The sequence below is a fragment of the Lichenostomus cassidix genome, unplaced genomic scaffold (genome assembly GCF_008360975.1).
Source record: "Lichenostomus cassidix isolate B80296 unplaced genomic scaffold, HeHo_3.0 HiC_scaffold_37, whole genome shotgun sequence".
NCBI classification, from domain to species: domain Eukaryota; kingdom Metazoa; phylum Chordata; class Aves; order Passeriformes; family Meliphagidae; genus Lichenostomus; species Lichenostomus cassidix.
The window spans coordinates 131,491-153,696 of record NW_028147279.1 but is presented as its reverse complement, the minus strand read 5'-3'; the positions used below and the strand labels follow the sequence as shown (position 1 = coordinate 153,696).

The 22,206-nt window shown below is 55.8% G+C and overlaps 2 protein-coding genes and 1 long non-coding RNA gene across 4 annotated transcripts in view; 1 reads left to right on the top strand and 2 right to left on the bottom strand.

The window, feature by feature from the left end:
- ATP1A3 (ATPase Na+/K+ transporting subunit alpha 3) overlaps positions 1-22,206 on the top strand; it is a 53,570-nt gene that overhangs the window by 13,297 nt on the left and 18,067 nt on the right. The window lies entirely within an intron of this gene.
- On the bottom strand, positions 9,337-9,852 carry LOC146423479 (uncharacterized). The gene is made up of 3 exons (XR_014847480.1): positions 9,541-9,852; positions 9,458-9,498; positions 9,337-9,416 (listed from the first exon to the last, which is right to left on the bottom strand). It is a non-coding gene; the product is annotated as an uncharacterized LOC146423479 (long non-coding RNA).
- On the bottom strand, positions 12,287-22,206 carry LOC146423478 (glutamate receptor ionotropic, kainate 5-like). Its single transcript, XM_085044617.1, has 11 exons — positions 22,081-22,206; positions 21,328-21,435; positions 19,829-20,023; positions 18,614-18,727; positions 18,412-18,521; positions 16,873-17,046; positions 15,867-16,032; positions 14,761-14,986; positions 14,539-14,667; positions 13,771-13,892; positions 12,287-12,829 (listed from the first exon to the last, which is right to left on the bottom strand). The coding sequence occupies exons 1-11, from the start codon at positions 22,204-22,206 to the stop codon at positions 12,287-12,289; spliced, it is 2,013 nt and encodes a 670-aa protein (XP_084900743.1).

Below are 22,206 nucleotides of genomic sequence, written 5' to 3'. Positions count from 1 at the left end.
CCCAAAAATATCCCAAATCCCCAAAAAAATCCCCAAAAAATCCCCCAAAAAATCCCAAAACAATCCCCAAAAAATTCCCAAAAATTCCTCAAAAAATCCTCAAAAAATAATAAAAAAACAAAAAAAAATCCCCAAAAAATCCCCAAAAATCGAAAAAAAATCAAAAAAAATCCCAAAAAATCCCAAAAATTCCCAAAAAAACCCCAAAATTTCCCAAATCGCTCACGTTGTCGTTGGAAGGCTCATCCTCGGTGCCCGCCTGGATGCCGTAGGCCAGGAAGCAGAGGATGGCGCCGATCCAGAGCAGGATGGAGAATCCCCAAAAAAATCCCCAAAAAAATCCCAAAAAAATCCCAAAAAAATCCCAAAAAAATCTCCAATAAATCCCAAAAAATCCTCCAAAAATTCCCCAAAAATCCTCAAAAAAATCCTCAAAAAATAATAAAAAAATCAAAATAAATCCCAAAAAAATCCCCAAAAATCAAAATAAATCCCAAAAAAATCCCCTAAAAATCAAAAAAAATCCCAAAAAACCCCAAAAAACCCCAGATTTTTCCGAAATCGCTCACGTTGTCGTTGGAAGGCTCATCCTCGGTGCCCGCCTGGATCCCATAAGCCAGGAAGCAGAGGATGGCGCCGATCCAGAGCAGGATGGAGAATCCCCAAAAAAATCCCCAAAAAATCCCCAAAAAAATCCCAAAAAATCCCCAAAAAATCCCAAAAAATCCTCCAAAAATTCCCAAAAAATCCCCAAAAAAATCCCAAAAAATAATTTAAAAAATCCAAAAAAAATCCCCCAAAATAGAAAAAAAATCAAAAAAAATCCCAAGAAAATCGCAAAAAATAAAAATTCAAAAAAAATCCCAAAAAATCCCAAAAATCCCAAAAATTCCCAAATTTCCCAAATCGCTCACGTTGTCGTTGGAAGGCTCATCCTCGGTGCCCGCCTGGATGCCATAAGCCAGGAAGCAGAGGATGGCGCCGATCCAGAGCAGGATGGAGAATCCCCAAAAAAATCCCCAAAAAATCCCCAAAAAATCCCCAAAAAATCCCCAAAAAATCCCCAATAAATCCCAAAACAATCCCCAAAAAATTCCCAAAAATTCCTCAAAAAATCCTCAAAAAATAATAAAAAAATCCCCAAAAAAATCCCCAAAAATGAAAAAAAAATCTAAAAAAATCCCTAAAAAATGCAAAAAAAACCCCTAAAAAATCCAAAAAAAATCCCAAAAAATCCCAAAACTCCCAGATTTTTCCCAAATCGCTCACGTTGTCGTTGGAAGGCTCATCCTCGGTGCCCGCCTGGATCCCGTAGGCCAGGAAGCAGAGGATGGCGCCGATCCAGAGCAGGATGGAGAATCCCCCGAAGAGCTGCCGGCAGAACTTGACCCACTCGGGGGTTGTTGGCGGCGGAGTGAGCGCGTTGGGTCCGTCCCGGGCCAGGATCTCCTGCGCCTTGCTGTGCGTCAGACCCTGCGGGGAGAGACAAAAAAAATGGGGAAAAAACCGGAAAAATGGGGAAAACAGAAAAAAAATGGGGGAAAAAACGGAAAAAATGGGGGAAAAACAGAAAAAATGGGGAAAAAACCCGAAAAAATGGGGAAAAAACCGGAAAAATGGGGAAAAACACGGAAAAATGGGGAAAAAACCGAAAAAATGGGGAATAAAACAGAAAAAAATGGGGAAAAAACCTGAAAAAATGGGGGGAAAACCCGAAAAAATGGGGAAAAACCGAAAAATGGAGAAAAAACAGAAAAAATGGGAAAAAACACCCGAAAAAATGGGGGAAAAAACAAAAAAATGGGGAAAAAACAGAAAAAATGGGGAAAAAACCCGAAAAATGGGGAAAAACCGAAAAAATGAGAAAAAAAAAAAAAAGGGGAAAAAACCCGAAAAAAATGGGAAAAAACCCGAAAAATGGGGAAAAACACGAAAAAATGGGAAAAAACCCCGAAGAAATGGGAAAAACCCCCCAAAAATGGGAAAAACCCGAAAAAATGGGAAAAAAACCCGAAAAAAATGGGAAAAAACCACCCGAAAATGGTAAAATCTGAAATGAGAAAAACCCAAAAAAATGTGAAAAAATCCTGGAATTAAAAACCGAGAGGGAAAAAACCCGAAAAAATGGGAAAAAAACCCAAAAAAAATGGGAAAAAAACACCCGAAAATGGGGGAAAATGAGATAAAGGTGATCTGGAATTACCAAAAAAATCCTTTGGGATGATTAAAAGATCCGAAAATATTCCAAAAAGGGAATCAGGAAAATCCTGGAATTCTCAGAAATCCCACAGGGGACAAAAACCGCCCGGAAATGCCCCAAAAATCCGCCCAGAAATTGCCTAAAACGCACCGAAAACGCTCCGAAATCACCCCAAAAACGCCCCAAAATGACCCAAAAAATGGGCGCGAGAGACACCCCGGAGATCGCAGAGCCCGGAGGGTCCCGAAAAGCCCCGAAATTCCCCCAAAATTGCCCGAAATTGCCCGAAATTGCCCCAAAATACCTGGACGCAGTCGGTGTTGTATTTCCTGCAAACCTCCTCGATGGACATCTTGTGCTCTGTCTGCGGGGCGGGAGGGGAAATTCTGAATTTTGGGATTTTCCCCCAAATTTTGGGATTTTTCCCCCAAATTTTGGGATCTCCCAAAACCTCGGGAATTCCCCCAAATCCCGACGGGATTGACAAACCCCGCGGAATTCCAGAAATCCTTCAAAACGACCCCAAAATCCTGTAAAAATCACCCAAATCGCCTCCCGAACTCCCTGAAAAACCCCAAAAAAATCCCAAAATCATCCCAAAATCATCCCAAAATCATCCCAAAACATCACACTCCTTCAGATCCACCCGAACCTCCCCAAAAAACCCCAAACCGCCTCAAAAAAAACCCCAAAAATACCCCAAACCGCCCCAAAAAAACCTCAAACCGCCCCAAAAAAACCTCAAACCGCCCCAAAAAAAACCCCAAACCGTCCAAAACCTCAAATCGCCCCAAAAAAACCCCAAACCGCCCCAAAAAAACCCCAAAAAAACCAAAACCCACCAAAAATACCCAAAATCCCCAAAAATAACCCCAAACCGCCCCAAAGAAAAGCCCCAAACCGCCCCAAAAAAAACCCCAAACCCCCCAAAAAAACCCAAACACGCCCAAAAAACCCAAAACCCAACTACCCAAAAACCCCAAACGCTAAAACCCCAAACAGCCCAAAAAAACCCCAAACACCCCAAAAAAAACTCAAACCGCCCCAAAAAAGCCCCAAAAACCCAAAAATAACCCCAAACCGCCCCAAAAAAACCCCAAAAACCCCAAAAAACCCCAAACCCCCCAAAAAACCCAAAAAAAACCCCAAACCGCTCCAAAAAAACCCCAAAAACCCCAAAAAAATCCCCGAACTCACCATAGCCACCTCCTTCTTGAGGTCATCGAGGTCGCGCGTCTTGCTCTTGCCCTTTTTGGGGGACTCCTTGTCGCCCCCCTTGTCCTGCGTGGTGGCCACGCGGTAGCTGTCGGAGCCGCCGAACTGGGGGGGGTCGTTACTGGGGGTCCGCAGACCCCCCCGGCGGCCCCGCAGCTCCCCGGAGAGGGAAAATACCCCAAAAATGGTCCCAAACCACCCTAAACCACCCCAAAATCATCCTAAACCACCCCGAAATCACCCAAAACCACCCTAAAATCATCCTAAACCATCCCAAAATAATCCTAAACCAACCCAAAACTGCCCCAAACCACCCCAAAATCACCCCAAACCATCCGAACTGGGGGGGTCGTTACTGGGGGTCCGCAGACCCCCCCGGCGGCCCCGCAGCTCCCCGGAGAGGGAAAATACCCCAAAAAATGGTCCCAAACCACCCCAAAATCATCCTAAACCATCCCAAAATCGTCCTAAACCACCCCAAAACGGCCCCAAATCACCCCAAAACCACCCTAAATCAACTCAAACCACCCCAAAATCATCCAAAACCATTCTAAATCACCCCAAAATCACCCTAAACCACCCCAAAACCATCCTAAACCACCCCAAAATCGTCCTAAACCACCCCGAAATCACCCAAAACCATCCTAAACCACCCCAAAACAGCCCAGAATCACCCCAAAACCGCCCTAAAATCATCCTAAACCACCCAAAATCAACCCAAACCACCCCAAAATCATCCCCAAATCATCCTAAACCACCCCAAAATCATCCTAAACCACCCTAAACCACCCCAAAACAGCCCCGAATCGCCCCAAAACCGCCCCAAAATCATCCTAAACCATCCGAACTGGGGGGGGTCGTTACTGGGGGTCCGCAGACCCCCCCGGCGGCCCCGCAGCTCCCCGGAGAGGGGAAATTCCCCGAAAAATGGTCCCAAACCACCCCAAACCACCCCAAAACCGCCCTAAACCACCCCAAAATCATCCCAAACCACCCTGAACCATCCCAAAACCACCCCGGGACAGCAATTGCTGGAAAAATCCCCCAAAAGATGGGCGGGAACAGCCCGAAATCCTGAGATCCTCAAATCCCAACCCCAAAAAAAAAACCCCAAATCACCCCAGGGACCCCAAAATCCCATAAATTCCACCCAAAATCCCCCAAATTCCACTCAGGGATCCTCAAAATCCCCCAAATTCCACTCAGAGATCCCCAAAATCCCCCAAAAAAATCCCAAAAAATCGCAGCAGGGAAATCCTGAGAGCCTCAAATCCCAACCCCAAAAAAAAAAACCCCAAATCACCCCAGGAACCCCAAAATCCCACAAATTCCACCCAAAATCCCACAAATTCCACCCAGGGATCCCCAAAATCCCCAAAATCCTACAAATTCCACCCAAAATCCCCGAAGGAGGTCTCCCTATAAAGACCCCCAACCCTCCCCAGGACCCCAAAATTGCCTCAAATTTGCCCCAAAATTCCCCCAAATTGCCCCAAATTTGCCCTAAACTGCCCTCAAATTGCCTCAAATTTCCCCCAAATTTCTCCAAAATTTCCCCAAATCGCCCCAGATTTGCCCCAAATTTGCCCCAAATTTCCCCCAAATTGCCCCAAAATTGCCCCAAATTTCCCCCAAATTTCCCCCAAAATTGCCCCAAATTTCCCCCAAAATTGCCCCAAAATCCCCCAAATTGCCCCAAATTGCCCCAAATTTCCCCAAATATTTCCCCCAAATTGCCCCAAATTCCTCCAAATTTGCCCCAAATTGCCCCAAATTTCCCCCAAATTGCCCAAATTTCCCATTTTCATTTCAATCCCAAATTTCATCAATTTAAATTTCCAAATTTGCCCTCAAATTGCCTCAAATTCCCCAAAATTTCCCCCAAATTTGCCCCAAATTTTCCCCAAATCGCCCCAAATTCGCCCCAAACTGCCCCCGGCCCCTCCCCCCGCCCCTCCCCCAGCCCGGGGGGGTTTCGGGGGGGTTTCCCGCCCCTCCCCCACCCCCCGCCATCTGCTCCCCGTTAATCCCAGGGTGGGGGAGGGGCGGCCCGCCGGGGGGGGAGGGGCGGGGTGGGGGAGGGGCGAGGCGTGGGAAAAAAAGGGGGGGAGGGGAATCCTTTGGGGACCCCAAAATTGGGGTTTTTTTGGGGGTTTTGGGGTTTGGGGGTTTTGGGGTTTTTTGGGGGTTTTTTGGGGATTTTTGGGGTTTTTTGGGGTTTCCCGATTTTTTGGGGTCTCCCTATATTTCCATTTTTGGAAATTCCCCTACTTTTTGGGGGAAATCTCCCCATTTTTATGGAATCCCATTTTTTATTTTTCCCCCCATTTTTAGGATTTTCCCAATTTTTGGGGATTTTTAGGATTCTCCCAATTTTTGGGGATTTTTAAGATTTTCCCAGTTTTTGGGGTTTTTCTGTTTTTCAGGGGGAAATCCCTCTTTTTAGGGCTTCTCTGTTTTGGGGGGAAATCCCCGTTTTGGGGGATTCTCCCCATTTTTTTGGGGTCTCCATTTTTGGGGAGAATTCCGTATTTTTAGGGGTTTTTTCTATTTTTCGGGAGTTTCCCTATTTTTAGGGGTTTTGGGGTTTTTTTAGGGATTTCTCCCCATTTCGGGAAGAATCCCTTTTTCGGGAGGATTTCCTTATTTTTCGGGTTTCCTAATTTTTTTAGGGGTTCCTAATTTTTTAGGAAATGTCTATTTTTAGGGAATCTCCCTGTTTTTAAGAGGACCCCTTTTTGGGGTGGATTCCCCATTTTTAGGGAATTTCACTATTTTTTCAGGGAGGTTTCTATTTATTTTCTAAAATTCTATTTATTGGGGGATTCCACATTTTTGGGGAATCTCCCAATTTTTTCGGGGGTCTCCCCGTTTTTAGGGTGACCCCATTTGTTGGAGGGTCTCCGTTTTTGGGGAGAATCTCCCATTTTTGGGGGTTTTCCCCTGTTTTCGGGGTTTTCCCTATTTTTGGGGGAAATCTCCATTTTCTGGGATTCCCATTTTTTTAGGATCTCTGTCTTTAGGGTTCATTCTTCATGGGGGGAATTCCCATTTTTGGGGGAATTCCCATTTTTCCGTAAATCTCCATTTTTGGGTTTTTCCCCATTTTTGAGGGAAATTCCCATTTTTGGGGCGAATCTCCCCATTTTCGGGGTTTCCCATTTTTCTGCAGGGTCCCTATTTTTATGGGATCTCCCTGTTTTTGGGGTGTCCTCACAGCTGGGGTTGGGGACATCTGTGGGGACATTGGGATTTGGGGACATTGGGGACATTGGGGTTTGGGGACATTGGGGACATTGGGATTTGCACAGGGATTTGGGGACATTGGGGTTTGGGGTAATTGGGGACATCAGGATTTGGGGACATGGGCATTTGAGGACACAGGGCCTCGGGGCCTGGCAGCGCCGCTGGCACAGGGGACAAGGACATGGGGACATCGGGATTTGCACTGGGTGGGGACAGTGGGACAGGGACTTGGGGACACAGGGACATCGGGATTTGCACAGGGATTTAGGGACACAGGGACCGAGGGCCTGGTGACACCGCTGGCGCAGGGACAAGGACACGGGGACATCGGGATTTGCACAGGATGGGGACAGGGACGGTGACAGGGGACAGGGGACAGGGATGGGGACAGGGACAGGGACAGGGACATGGGGACACCGGGACTGGCGCAGGGATTTGGGATTTGCTCAGGGATTTAGGGACACCAGGCCTGGCGGCGCGGCTGGCGCGGGGACAAGGACACAGGGACATCGGGATTTGCACGGGATGGGGACAGGGATGGGGACAGGGATGGGGAAAGGGATGAGGGACAGGGACAGGGATGGGGACAAGGATGGGGACACTGGGACTGGCACGGGGATTTGGGATTTGCTCAGGATTTAGGGACAGCAGGCCTGGCAGTGTCACTGGCGCAGGGACAAGGACACGGGGACATCGGGATTTGCATGGGATGGGGACAGGGATGGGGACAGGGGTGGGGACAGGGATGGGGACAGGGATGGGGACACTGGGACTGGCACGGGGATTTGGGATTTGCACAGGGATTTAGGGACACAGGGACAGCAGGCCTGGCAGTGTCACTGGCGCAGGGACAAGGACACGGGGACATCGGGATTTGCACGGCGATGGCGGCTCAGGGACACCGGGATTTGCACGGGGATTGGGGGTGGGGTGGGGTGGGGGGTGGGGGTTGGGTGGGGACAGGGGACAGGGGGACGGGGTGGGGTGGGGGGTGGGGGGGGGTGGGGACATCGGGATTTTCACAGGGGTGGGGACAGGGATGGGGACATGGGGTTTTTGGGGTTTGGGGGGGTGGGGTTGGGGACACTGGGATTGGCACGGGGATGGGGACAGGGACACTGGGATTTGCACAGGGATTTGGGGACAGCAGGCCTGGTAGTGCTGCTGGCGCAGGGACAAGGACGTGGGGACATCGGGATTTGCACGGGGATGGGGACAGACAGGGGGACAGGGACATCGGGATTTACATGGGGATGGGGACAGGGATTTGGGGACATCAGGATTCAGGGCCCCAAGGACTCAGGGACATCGGGATTTGGGGACATCAGGATTTGGGGACATCAGGATTTGGGGACATCGGGATTTGGGGACATCAGGATTTGGGGACATCAGGATTTGGGGACATCGGGTTTCAGGGCCCCAAGGACTCGGGGACATCAGGATTTGGGGACATCAGGATTTGGGGACATCGGGATTTGCCACCGTGGGATTTGGGGCCCGGCGGCGCAGCTGGCTCGGGGCCAAGGCCGCGGGGACACGCGGGGGACACTCGTGACACGCTCGGGACACGCGGGACACGCTCGTGACACGGCGGGGACACGCAGGGGACACTCGTGACAGGCGCGACACGCGTGTGCAGCGCCGGGTGACGCAGGAGCGGCGTCACGGCCGGGGGGGCCTGGCAGCCCGGGTGGCCTCTGGTGTCCCTCTGGTGTCCCTTCGGTGTCCCTTCGGTGTCCCTTCAGTGTCCCCTCGGTGTCCCCTCGGTGTCCCTCGCACACCTCACACCTCCCTTGCACACCTTGCACACCTTAAACGCCCCTCGAATGTCCTTTAATGTCCCTTTGATGTCCCTTTAATGTCCCTTTAATGTCCCTCTGATGTCCCTCGGACACCCCCAGTGTCCCCTGCGCTCCCACCTGGGCCCCGCCCGGCCCCTGCACGCTTTGCACACCTTGCACACCTTGCTCACCTTGCACACCTTGCACACCTTGCACACCTTGCTCGTTCCAGCCCATCCCACTCCCTCACACGCCCCTGCGGCATCACCTTGCACACTCATCCTGCACCTTGCACACTCATCGTGCAGACCCCTCACGCTCATCCCCAGCCTTGCACACTCATCCCCAGCCTTGCACACTCATCCCGCCCCTCTCACGCCCACCCTGCTCGCCCCTGCGGCACTGCGGCGTGGCCGCGCTCAGCCCTTCCCGCCCTGCACACCTTGCACACCTTCCCCGCCTTGCACACCTTGCACACCTCGCACACCTCGCTCACCTTCCCCGCCCTGCACACCTTGCACACCTTGCACACCTTGCTCACCTTCCCCGCCCTGCACACCTTGCACGCTCACCCCACACCCTCCCGCAGCCCCCCCGGGAACCTTCTGCAGCCCCCCCGGAACCTTCCCCGCTCATCCCGAACCTTCCAGACCCCTCGATCCCTTCCGCAGCCCCCCGATCCCTTCCAGACCCCCCGAACCCTTCCGCAGCCCCCCGACCCCTCTCACGCTCATCCGGATCCCTCTCACACTCATCCTAAACCCTCTCACACTCATCCAGACCCTTCTCACACTCATCCTAAACCCTCTCACGCTCATCCAGCCCCCCCGGCGCCTTGCACGCTCTTCAGACCCTTCCGCAGCCCCCCCGCGCCTCTCTGCCCCCCCGGCGCTTTGCACGCTCGTTCTGCACCTCACACACTCATCCAGCCCCTTGCACGCTCAATTCTGCATCTTTCCCATTTAATTCCGCACCTCGCACACTCATCCAGCGCTTTGCACGCTCAATTCTTCACCTTTCCTATTTAATTCCGCACCTTGCACACTCATCCAGCCCCTTTCACACTCAATTCTGCATCTTTCCCATTTAATTCCGCACCTTGCACACTCATCCAGCCCTTTGCACGCTCAATTCCGCACTTTTCACATTTAGTTCTCCATCTTTCCTATTTAATTCCGCACCTCGCACACTCGATTCCGGATCTTGCACACTCATCCAGCCCTTTGCACACTCAATTCCGCACCTTTCATATTTAATTCTGCACCTTTCCCATTTAATTCTTCACCTTGCACACTCAATTCTTCACCTTACACACTCATTTCTGCACCTTTCCCATTTAATTCCGGATCTTGCACACTCATCCAGCCCCTCACACGCTCATCCAGCCCCTCTCACTCTCAATCCCACACCTTTCCCACTCAATCCGCACCTTTCCCACTCAATCCGCACCTTTCCCGCCCCCCCGCCCCTCCCTCCCTCCCGCCGCCCCCTCCCCATTTCTCTCCCCACGTACCCCCATGGCTGCGGCGGGCGGGGGGCGCCGGGCCGGAGGAGGGTTTGGGGTCGCGGGGGTGTCCCGGGGGTGTCCCGGGGGTGTCCCGGGGGGGTCCCGGCGCGGTCCGGCGGCGGAGCGGAGCGGCAGCGATGCCAGCGGCGGCTGCGGCGCTTCTGGGGCGGGGGGCGACAGCGCTGCCGCCTGGCCTGGGGGGGGGGGGAGCGCAGCCAATCAGAGCGCGGGATCACAGCCCCCCCGGGACACGCCTTACTGCGGATCCGGGGAAGAAAAATTGAGGGGGTTGGAAAATTCGGGGGGGTTCCAGACGGGGAGAACGGGGGGGGTTTGACCGCAGCCCCTCCCCCCCTTTGGGGGTCCTGCGGCGCGACCCCCCCAAAAAAATCCCAAAAAAATCCCCAAAAAAATCCCAAAAAAAATCCCCCAAAAAATCCCAAAAAATCCCCCAAAATTCGGGGTGACCCCCGCGCGTGGCGCAGCCCCCTCCGCAGTGCAGCCCCTCCCCCTCCGCAATGCGACCCCCCAAATAATCGGGCGGGACCCTCAATTCCCACCCTGCCCCGCGTGAAGCCCCTTCATCAGCGCTAATTCCTCCCTAATTAATTAATTAACCCCCCACCGCAATGCGGAGCGACCCCCCGATCCCCGCCCGACCCCTCCCCAAATTAACCCCTCCCCCGCTTAATTAACCCCCCAATTAATCCCTAATGAGCGCCCCCCCCCCCGCCGCAGCATCCTCGGCCGTCGCCGGGGCAACGCGGCTGCCTGGCAACGGGGTTGCCATGGCAACGGGGGGCCTTAGCAACGGGGGGCCTTGGGGACCGCGACCCCCCCGGGACCCCCCCGCGCCCTTGGGGTGACCTTGGGATGCGGAATTTTGGGGAGGGGGCGACAGGGACCCCCCCGGGGTGGGGGCGGACCCGAAAATTTGGGGAGAATTCCCGAAAAATTGGGAAAAATCACCTAAAAATCGGGGAGAATTCCCGAAAAATCGGGGAATTCTGGAATTCGGGACTCCCCACCCCCCCAATCGGGACCCCCCTCCCCAAAATTAGGGTGTCGCCCCCCTCCCCAAATTTGGGTGGGGCTGGGATTGCGGGGGGGGGGCAGCGGAAATTGGGGATAATTCCCTGGGAATTGGGGAAATTTGGGATTCTTCTGGAATTGCGACTCCTGCGGTGGAGGACCACCCACCCCTAAATTAGGGACCACTCCCCAAATTCGGGACCATTCCCCAAATTCGGAACCCCCCCAAATTAGGGACCCCTCCCCAAATTCGGAACCCCCTCCCCAAATTCGGAACCCCCTCCCCAAATTCGGGACCCCTCCCCAAATTCGGAACCCCCTCCCCAAATTCGGAACCCCCTCCCCAAATTCGGGACCACCCCCCAAATTGGGGACCCCTCCCCAAATTCAGGACCACTCCCCAAATTCGGAACCCCCTCCCCCAAATTCAGGACTCCCTCCCCAAATTCGGGACCATTCCCCAAATTCGGGACCACCTCCCCAAATTGGGGACCCCCTCCCCAAATTCGGGACCCCTCCCCAAATTCAGGACCCCCTCCCCAAATTCACGACCCCTCCCCAAATTCGGAACCCCCTCCCCAAATCCCCGCGCCCCCCCGATCGGGATGACGTCACGCCGCCCCCTCCCCGGCTGTTATTTTGGGTCGGGGGTCCCCCCGGGCTATTTCCGGGGGGTTTCCCCCTCCCGAGCCTCCCGCGGCCGGCGGTGTCCCCGGTGACGTCACGTCTGGTTGCCATGGCAACCCCCGGGCCGGGTGGGGGGGGTGACCTTGAGGGGTCCCTTTGAACTCGCCGCTCATTTGCATCTCATTTGCATCTCGTTTGCATCTCATTTGCATCTCGTTTCCCGCGGGCCGACAGCGCCCCCCGGCGGGGGAGTCGGGGAATTGTTTTTGGGGAAAATCCGTGGAGATTTGGTAAAAGTCCGGGTGGGTTTTTATTTTTTTTTGTTTTTTGTTTTTTTGGGGGGGGAGAGATGACGTCACCCCCGAACCGAGGGAGGAGAAAACACCCCAAAATCCAAGAGAAAAAAACCCAAAAAAAAACCCCCGAAATTCCCCCCCCAGCCTCAAACGAGAGCAAAAATCATTATTAATAATAATAATTAATAACGGAACGCCCCTCCCCCACCCCGCCCGGCCCCCGCCCCTCCCCCCGCGCCCCTGCCCGATCCCCGCGCCAGCCTGGGGAGGTCTGGGGTCTCCCCAATTTGGGGAGATCCCCCAGCCCGGCTCGGGGGGAGGGGTGGGGGAGGGCTCTCCCCCTCCCCGGGAAGGCACAGCGCAATTTTGGGGGGGAGGGGCGTCAAACCGGGGGTGTGGATCCGGGTGGGGGATGGGATGGGATGGAGGGGTCCATCCCCACCCTCCCCCTCCCCAAGCCGCCCCTCCCCCCCAATACGCACGGCGTACAAGGCGGGGGGAGGGGCGGCGGGGGGGGGAGGGGCGGCAGAGTCACTCGGGCTGCCGAGACCCCCCCTCGGCCGGGGGGTGGGCGGGCTGGGGGTGGGGGGGCCGCCCCTCCCCCTCCCCCTCCCCCTGCCCCTCCCCCGCCGGGGGTCCTGGGGGGCGTGGCGCGCAGGGCCTGGATGCGGCGACACTCGGGACACACGCGCACGTGCGCGCAGGGGGGCTGGGGGGCTTCCTGCGGGCCCACCCCCCCCGAGTACAGCCTGCCGTTGCTGAGGCGCAGCGCGGGACCCCCGGCGTGGTGCGGGACCCCCCCGGCGTGGTGCGGGACCCCCCCGGGGTGGGCTCGGCCCGGGGGGCGGCGGCGGCGGCGGGCGCGGGGGCGGCGGCAGGACACGGCGCGGCGCAGCTCCCGCAGCATCTCCGCGCACAGAGAGATCTGTTCCGGGGAGAATTCAGCCGGTTTTGGGGTTTTTTTGGGGGTTTTGGGGGTTTTTTTGGGGGGGGGAGAGGGGAGAGGGGTGATCCCCCCCCCCCCGTGGTGGGTTTTTGGGGGAAATGGTGGTGGGAGGTGAGAAAAGGTTTGGGGGATTCAGTCAGGGTGATCCCTGAACCCACCTGGGACCCCCAAACCAGCTGGGATCCCCAAATCCACCTGGGATTCCCAAACCCATCTGGGACCCCAAAGCCACCTGGGACCCCCGAACCCAGCTGGGATCCCCAAAACCACCTGAGATCCCCAAATCCACCTGGGATCCCAAACCCACCTGGGATTCCCAAACCCACCTGGGACCCCCAAATCCACCTGAGACCCCCAAATCCACCTGAGACCCCCAAATCCACCTGAGACCCCAAAGCCACCTGGGACCCCCGAACCCAGCTGGGACCCCCAAAACCATCTGGGATCCCCAAACCCATCAGGATCCTCCCCAAACCCACCTGGGAACCCCAAACCCATCTGGGACCCCCAAACCATCTGAGATCCCCAAACTCCTCTGGGATCCCCAAACCCACCTGGGACACCCCATTCCATGGAGACCCCACCATAGCCCCACACCCCAGGTCCTCCCCCCACCCAGGACCCTCCACCCCTTAGAGTGACCCCCCAGACCCTCACAGTGACCCCCCCAGACCGTCAGGGTGACCCCTAGACCATCAGGGTGACCCTCCACCCCTCATGGTGATGCCCCAGACCCCTAGGGTAACCCCCAGACCCTCATGGTGACCCCCCAGACCCTCGAGGTGACCTCCAGACCCTCACAGTGACCCTCCACCCCTCAGGGTGACGCCCCACACCCCTAGGGTGACCCCCAGACCCTCATGGTGACCCCCAGACCCTCGGGGTGACCCCCCAGACCCCCAGGATGACCCTCCCCGCACCTCCTCGGTCTCGGCCGAGCGCCGCGTTGACCACACGAACTCCATGACGGCCACCAGGATGGCCACGACCAGGCCACAGACCAGCACCACGAAGATGCCACCGATGTTCTCCATGCCCAGCCCTGGGGACACGAGGGGACATGAGGGACATGAGGGGGACATGGGGGGCCCCCGGGCACAACCCAACTCAACCCAACTTGGTCAACCCAATCAATCAACCCAATCAATCAATCAACCCAATCAATCCTACCCCATCAATCAACCCGATCAATCAACCCAATCAATCAACCCAATCAATCAACCTGATCAATCAACCCAATCAATCCAACCCAAACAATCAATCAAACCAATCAATCCAACCCAATCAATCAACCCAATCAATCAACCCGATCAATCCAACCCAGCCAACCAATCAAACCAACCAATCGACCCAACCAGCCAATAAAACAACTCAACCCAACCCAACCCAACTCAACCCAACCAATCGGTCAACCTGATCAATCAACCCAATCAATCCAATCCAAACAATCAATCAACCCAATCAATCAACCCAATCAATCCAATCCAAACAATCAATCAACCCAATCAATCCAACCCAGCCAACCAATCCAACCAACCAATTGACCCAACCAGCCAATAAAACAACTCAACCCAACCCAACTCAACCCAACCAATCCAACCAAACCCAACCAAACCCAATCCAACCAAACCCAACCCAACCCACCCCAACCCAACCCCCCACCCCCTCACCCCCAGCCCCCTCCCCACCTTTGGCCCGATGATCCTCCTCCTTGGGGCAGTGTCCTCCCTCCCACCACTTCCTCTTGAGGATCTCCAGCCGGTTGTTCTCCTGCAGCTGCAGGATGGCCAACGTGATCTCGTCGCGGAACGGCGACCCTGGGCGGCGCGAGGGGACGTCACAAGGCGCGTTCCCACCTCATTTTCGGGGTGCCAAAACCCCCCCATCCCCGCCCCGGCGCCCCGCGGTACCCAGCGGCATGCCGATGCCGTAGCCCTTGGTGTCCAGCAGCCCCCCGATCTGCGTGAGGTTGCAGTTGTGGCGCCGGTGGTACTCGTTCATGGTGGACTCCAGCAGGAAGGCGTACTTGGAGTTGAGGACGCGCGCGATGCCCTCCTCCGTGCTCTTGACGAAGACGCTGGGCTGCTTGGAGTGCATGTAGTTCCACATCCGCTGGTACGTCTGGTAGCGCGAGTTCTGGCGGGGGCGGCGGGGGGAGGCGGGCTTGGGGGGCTGCGGGGGCTGGGGGCGGGGGTGGGGTGGGGGAGTGGTCGGGGGTTGGGGTGGGGTGGGTTTGGTTGGGTTTGGTTTGGTTGGGTTTGGTTGGGTTTTTTTGGGTTTTTTTGGGTTTGGTTGGGTTGGGTTGAGTTGGGTTTGGGTTTGGTTTTGGTTGAGTTGTTTTATTGTTATTTTTGGTTGAGTTGGGTCAATTGGTTGGGTTGATTGATTGGTTGGGTTGGATTGATAGGATTGATTGATTGGGTTGACCAATTGGTTGGGTTGGAATGATTGGGTTGATTGATTGGTTGGGTTGGATTGATTGGGTTGATTGATCGGGTTGATTGATTGGGTTGACCAGTTGGTTGGGTTGATTGGTTGGTTGGGTTAATTGATTGGTTGAGTTGGATTGATTGGGTTGATTGATCAGATTGATTGGTTGATTGATTGGGTTGGCCAACTGGTTGTGTTGGAATGATTGGGTTGATTGATTGAGTTGATGGACTGGTTGACTGATTGATTGGGTTGGATTGATTGGGTTGACCAGTTGGTTGGATTGGAATGATTGGGTTGATTGATTGGGTTGATTGACTGATTCACTGATTGATTGGGTTGACCGACTGGTTGGGCTGGATTGATTGGTTGAGCTGATTGATTGACTGGATTGACCGATTGGTTGGGTTGGAATGATTGGGTTAATTGATTGGTTGGGTTGGAATGACTGGGTTGATTGATTAGGTTGACCGACTGATTGGGTTGACCGATTGGGTTGATTGATCAGGCTGATCGACCAGTCGGCTTAACCAACCAACCGACCGACTGCCGGCCGGACTGACCAGCTGCCCCCCCGGCCCCTGACCTGGAAGAAGGTCATGGTGGAGCCGGCGTGGATGGTGCCGTACTCGATGTTGGTCTGGTCAGCGAGGTCATCGGCCGACTCCACCGGCACCTCCATGCGCTGCACGGTCAGGAAGGCCGCCAGGTTGGCCGTGTAGGACGAGATGATGATGAGGGTGAACGCCCACCTGGGGAGGGGACGGCAGGGCAGGGGACAGCGCCGCGCCCGCTCAGGGTGGGGACACGGCCGGGCAGGGAGAGACCCCGGAACGGACCCCGAACACCCGAAGCCAAATCCCCAAATCCCAAAATAAATCCCCAAATCCCCAAATCCTCAAATCCCCAAACCCAGACCCAAATCCCCAAATCCCCAAATCCCCAAATCCCTGAACTCTCAAATCCCCAAATCCCTGAACCCCAAAACCCCCAAATCCCCAAACCCCCAAAATCCCCAAAATCCCCAAAATCCCCAAATCCCCAAACCCCCAAATCCCCAAACCCCAAATCCCCAAACCCCAAAATCCCTAAGCCTGCCCTCAAACCCAAACCCCCCAAAATCCTCCCCAGACCCCCAAATCCCCAAAATCCGCCCCAAGCATTCCATATCCACCCCAACTCCCAAAATCCCAAAATCCACCCCAAATCCCCAAACTCCACCCCAAATCGACCCCAAATGCCCCAAACTCACCCCAAATCGACCCCAAATCCCCCAAAATCCCCCAAATTCGGGGTTTCTGACCAGACGCCGCTGACGCAGCGGGTGGAGAGCGCCCGGGGCAGCACCTCGGCGCCCTGCTGCAGGAATCCTCCCCAAACCCACCCCAAACTGCCCCAAATCCACCCCAAATCCCCAAAATCCTCCCCAAAGCTCCCCAAATCCACCCCAAATCCACCCCAGATCCCCCAATATCCACCTCAAACCTGCCCCAAACCGCTCCAAACCTTCTCAAACCACCCCAAATCAACCCCAAACCGCCTCGAACCCACCCCAAATCATCCTAAATCCCCCGAAATTCGTGGTTTCTGACCAGACGCCGCTGACGCAGCGGGTGGAGAGCGCCCGGGGCAGCACCTCGGCGCCCTGCTGCAGGAATCCTCCCACCGGGAACCAGAGGCTGTTGCCCAGCGTGTACTGGTTCTCCACCAGGCTGTGTCGCTCCCGCAGGCACGGGTGGGGGTTGTACCACTCGTAGGGGCTCAGCCTGGGGGGGACACCGCGATGGGATGGGACCCCACGCGGCTGTGGGGTCACCCTGGACACGTGTGGGGTCACCCTAAACCCGCTGGGTCATCCCAAACCCCTGTGGGGTCACCCCGGACACATGTGGGGTCATCCTGGACACGTGTGGGGTCATCCTGGACATGTGTGGGGTCACCCTGGACACATGTGGGGTCACCCTGGACACATGTGGGGTCATTCTGGACACATGTGGGGTCATCCTGGACACGTGTGGGGTCATCCTAAACCCGCTGGGTCATCCCAAACCCCTGTGGGGTCGCCCTGGACACGTGTGGGGTCATTCTGGACCCTTGTGGGGTCATTCTGGACCCGTTTGGGGTCACCCTAAACCTGCTGGGTCACTCTGGACCCGTGTGGGGTCATCCCAGACCCATGTGGTGTCATTCTGAGCCCCTGTGGGGTCATCTTGAACCCCTGTGGGGTCACTCTGGACCTGTGTGGGGTCACCCCAAACCCATGTGGTGTCATTCTGAGCCCCTGTTTCGGGGTCCTGTTTTGGGGTTTCCCCATTATTTGGGGTCTCCCTGTTTTGGGGTTTCCCCATGATTTGGGGGTTTTCCCGGGATTTGCGGCCTCCCTGTTTTGGGATCCTGTTTTAGGGTTTCCCCATGATTTGGGGACTCCCTGTTTCGGGGTTTTCCCAGCATTTGTGGCCTCCCCATCTCGGGATCCCGTTTTGGGGTTTTCCCAGGATTTGGGGTCTCCCTGTTTTGGGGTCATATTTTGGGGTTCCCCCATGATTTGGGGTGTCCCTGTTTTGGGGTTTCCCCATGATTTGGGGTCTCCCATTTTGGGGTTTCCCCATTATTTGGGGTCTCCCTGTTTCTGGGTCACATTTTGGGGTTTCCCCATGATTTGGGGTCTCCCTGGTTTGGGATCACATTTTGGGGTTTCCCCATGATTTGGGGTCTCCCATTTCAGGGTCCCCCCATGATTTGGGGTCTCCCCATCTCGGGATCCCATTTTGGGGTTTCCCCATTATTTGGGGTCATGTTTCGGGTTCCCCCATGATTTGGGGTCTCCCTGTTTTGGGATCACATTTTGGGGTTTCCCCAGGATTTGGAGTCTCCCATTTTGGGGTTTCCCCATGATTTGGGGTCATATTTTGGGGTTTCCCCATGATTTGGGGTCTCCTGTTTTGGGGTTTCCCCATGATTTGGGGTCTCCCTATTTCTGTGTCACATTTTGGGGCTCCCCCATGATTTGGGGTCACGTTTTGGGGTTTCCCCCATGATTTGGGGTCTCCCATTTTGGGGTTCCCCCACGATTTGGGGTCCCATTCGGGTTCCCCCACGATTTGGGGTCCCATTCGGGGTCTCCCCCTCACCTGGCGGCCAGGAAGAGCACGCAGCTGACGGCCAGGTACGCCAGGAGCATGAAGAGCCACACGGCCGGCGAGAACGGGTCTAGGAAGGAGAAATACCCCGGCTTGCGGCCCTGGGGGGACGCGGCGTGAGACCCCCGCGGTGGCACCGGCCCCAAAACCCCCAAAAACCCCCAAAAAAACCCCCAAAAAAAACCCCAAATACCATGTGGACGCGGTAGAGGATGCTGATGCCCAGCGTCATGAAGGGCTTGGAGAAGTCGATGACCTTTTCCCGCTCGGCCGTGATGGTGAAGGCGGCCACGGCCAGGTCGGCTTTCTGGGGACCCCAAAAGTGTGGGGTCAGCCGGGGCTGGCCCTATGGGGCACCCCGGAAAAATCCCGGGGTCGGGGGGTCGCCCCGGAGCCCCCCAGGAGGTGGTTGGGGTTTTGGGGGAAACTAGGGGTTTGGGGTTGTTGGAGGGTTGGGGGATTTGGTTGGGGTTTGGGGGATCCTTGTGGGGTCTTTCATGGGTTTTGGGGTTCTTCCTGTGGGTTTGGGGTTCCCTTGTGGGATCTTGGGATCTTTTGTGGGGTTTTGGGGTTTGGGGTTCCCTTGTAGGATCTTTTGTGGGATCTTGGGGTTCTTCCTGTGGGGTTTTGGGGTTCCCCTGTGAGATCTTGGGGTCTTTTGTGGGGTTTTGGGGTCTTTCATGGGGTTTTGGGGTTCCCTTGTGGGATCTTTTGTGGGGTTTTGGGGTTCCCTTGTGGGATCTTGGGGTCTTCTGTGGGGTTTTGGGGTTCTTCCCGTGGGTTTGAGGGTTTCCTTTCCCAGTGGGATTTTCCCAATGGGATTTTTCCCAATGGGATTTTCCATATGGGATTTCTCCCACCAGGATCTCCCACCGGGATTTCCCATCGGGATTTTCCATATGGGATTTTTCCCAATAGGATTTTCCCCTTGGGATTTCTCCCAACAGGATTTCCCATCGGGATTTCCCATTGGGATTTCTCCCAGCAGAATTTTCCATATGGGATTTTTCCCAATAGAATTTTTCCCAATAGAATTTTTCCCATCAGGATTTCTCCCATCAGGATTTCCCATTGGGATTTCCCATTGGGATTTTCCTAATAGGATTTTCCCACCAGGATTTCCCAACGGGATTTCCCAATAGGATTTCTCTCAACAGGACTTTTCCAATAGAATTTTTCCCAATAGGATTTTCCCATCGGGATTTCCCATTGGGATTTCTCCCCAATGGGATTTTCCCAATAGGATTTTCCCATCGGGACTTTTCCCAATAGGATTTCCCACCAGGATTTCCCAATAGGATTTCTCCCCAATAGGATTTCCCAATAGGATTTCTCCCCTTCAGGATTTCTCCCAATGGGATTTCTCCCCCCGATCCCTGTCCCACCCCATCCGGTCCCGTTGCCGTACCCGGTTGATGAGCTCGCCCACCATGCCGGTCCAGGAGCCGTTGGGCTCGGGGGCTCCGTACAGCCCGTCCTCCACCAGCTTGATGTGGAACCGGAACTTGAGCAGCGCGGCCAGTTCCCGCAGCATGTCCACGCAGAACCCCTCGTACCGCTCGGGGCCGCTGGCTCCGGCCACCCGCATCACGTACGGGTTCTCCTGGGGACACGGGAATGGTCAGTGGGGTCAGTGGGGTCAGTGGGGTCAGTGGGGTTATGGACAGGGGTCAGTGGGGTCAGAGCGGTGAGTTCCCGCAGCATGTCCACACAAAATCCCTCATAACGCTCGGGGCCGCTGGCTCCGGCCACCCGCATCACGTACGGGTTCTCCTGGGGTGGGGACAGGGTCACTGGGGTCAGTGGGGTTATGGACAGGGGTCAGTGGGGTCAGAGCGGTGAGTTCCCGCAGCATGTCCACACAAAATCCCTCATAACGCTCAGGGCCGCTGGCTCCGGCCACCCGCATCACGTACGGGTTCTCCTGGGGACACGGGAATGGTCAGTGGGGTCAGTGGGGTCAGTGGGGTCAGTGGGGACAGTGGGGACATGGGAACGGTCAGTGGGGTCAGAGCCGCCAGTTCCCGCAGCATGTCCACGCAGAACCCCTCGTAACGCTCGGGGTCACCGGAGCCACCGACCCGCATCACGTACGGGTTCTCCTGGGGTGGACACAGTGGACACAGGGGTCAGTGGGGTCAGTGAGGACACGGACAGGGTCAGTGGGGTCAGTGCAGTCAGTGGGGTCAGTGGGGACACAGGAGCGGTCAGCAGGGTCAGTAGGGTCAGTGGGGTTATGGACAGGGGTCAGTGGGGTCAGCAGGGAGGAGCAGGAGAGGTCCAGGGGGAATCAATGGGGAATCAATGGGGAAATTGATGAGGAATCAATGGGGAATCAATGAGGAATCAATGAGGAATCAATGGGGAATCAATGGGGAATCAATGGGGAAATTGATGACAAATCAATGGGGAATCAATGGGGATTTAATGGGATCCAAAGGGGAATTTAATGGGATTTCAGTGGAAATCCCAAATGGAGATCCTGACGGGAATCAGAGCCGCCAGTTCATCCCAGTTCATCCCAGTATAAACCAGTTCCATCCCAGTCCCTCCCAATCCCATCCCAGTCCCTCCCAGTTCCATCCCAGTCCCTCCCAGTCCATCCCAGTCCATCCCAGTCCTTTCCAGTCCATCCCAGTCCCTCCCAGTCCCTCCTAATCCCTCCCAGTCCATCCCAGTCCATCCCAGTCCTTTCCAGTCCATCCCAGTCCCTCCCAGTCCCTCCTAATCCCTCCCAGTCCATCCCAGTCCATCCCAGTCCTTTCCAGTCCATCCCAGTCCCTCCCAGTCCCTCCTAATCCCTCCCAGTCCCTCCCAGTCCATCCCAGTATAAACCAGTCCCATCCTAATCCATCCCAGTCCCTCCCAGTTCCCTCCCAGTCCCTCCCAGTCCGTCCCAGCGCTGACCAGTATGGTGGTGATGATGAGGGTCTTGTTGGCCAGGCTGTCCGAGGCGTTCAGGGCCAGCGTGGCTTCGTCCATGGCGAGTGTCCGGTTGGAGAACCACACCCCCACCTGGGGGCGGGGCCAGAGTGTGAGGGGCGGGGCCACCGTGTAAGGGGCGGGGCCAGAGTGTGAGGGGCGGGGCTACCCACTCAGGGGCGGGGCTACCCAGTCAGGGGCGGGGCCACCGTGTAAGAGGCGGGGCCACGGTGTGAGGGGCGGAGCCACCCAGTCAGGGGTGTGGCCACTGGGGGTGTAGCCATTTGGGGGTGGCAATGGGGTGGGGGGTCACTCTGAGGGTCACTCTGAGGGTCACTCGGTGCTGTCCTAGGGGTCACTCTGGGGGTCATTCTGGAGGTCCTGGGGGTCACTCTGGGGGTCACCCTGGGGTCACTCTGGGCTGTCCTAAGGGTCACACTGGGAGTCATTCAGGGGTCACTCTGGGCTGTCCCAGGGGTCACAGTGGGGTCACTCAGGGTCACACACTGAGGTCACTCAGGGCTCACTCAGCAGTCACTCAGAGGTCACTCAGGGGTCACTCAGGGTCACTCAGGGGTCACTCCTCAGGGTCCCTCAGCAGTCACTCAGCGGTCACTCGGGGGTCACACTCTGAGGTCACACTGGGATCACACTCAGGGTCACTCATTGGTCACTCAGGGGTCACTCAGGGGTCACTCAGGGTCACTCATTGGTCACTCGGGGTCACTGGGGCCGCACCTCCCGGTGTCCATCCCGGCCCTTCTCCAGCACCCTCAGGCTGTAATTCGTTCTTTGCCCTTTGCTGTTGAACTCAACTCGTCCCGTGAGGCCATCGTACTCCACCTGGGGATGGACCAAACCCAT

Coding starts and splice junctions, on each gene's coding strand:
- LOC146423478 (XM_085044617.1), bottom strand. CDS start 22,206: ATGGGTTTGGTCCATCCCCAGGTGGAGTACGATGGCCTCACGGGACGA. Junction 14,668..14,760: donor CGGCATCGGCATGCCGCTGG/GTACCGCGGGGC, acceptor CGCGCCGCCCAG/GGTCGCCGTTCCGCGACGAG. Junction 13,893..14,538: donor GGAGGATCATCGGGCCAAAG/GTGGGGAGGGGG, acceptor TCGTGTCCCCAG/GGCTGGGCATGGAGAACATC.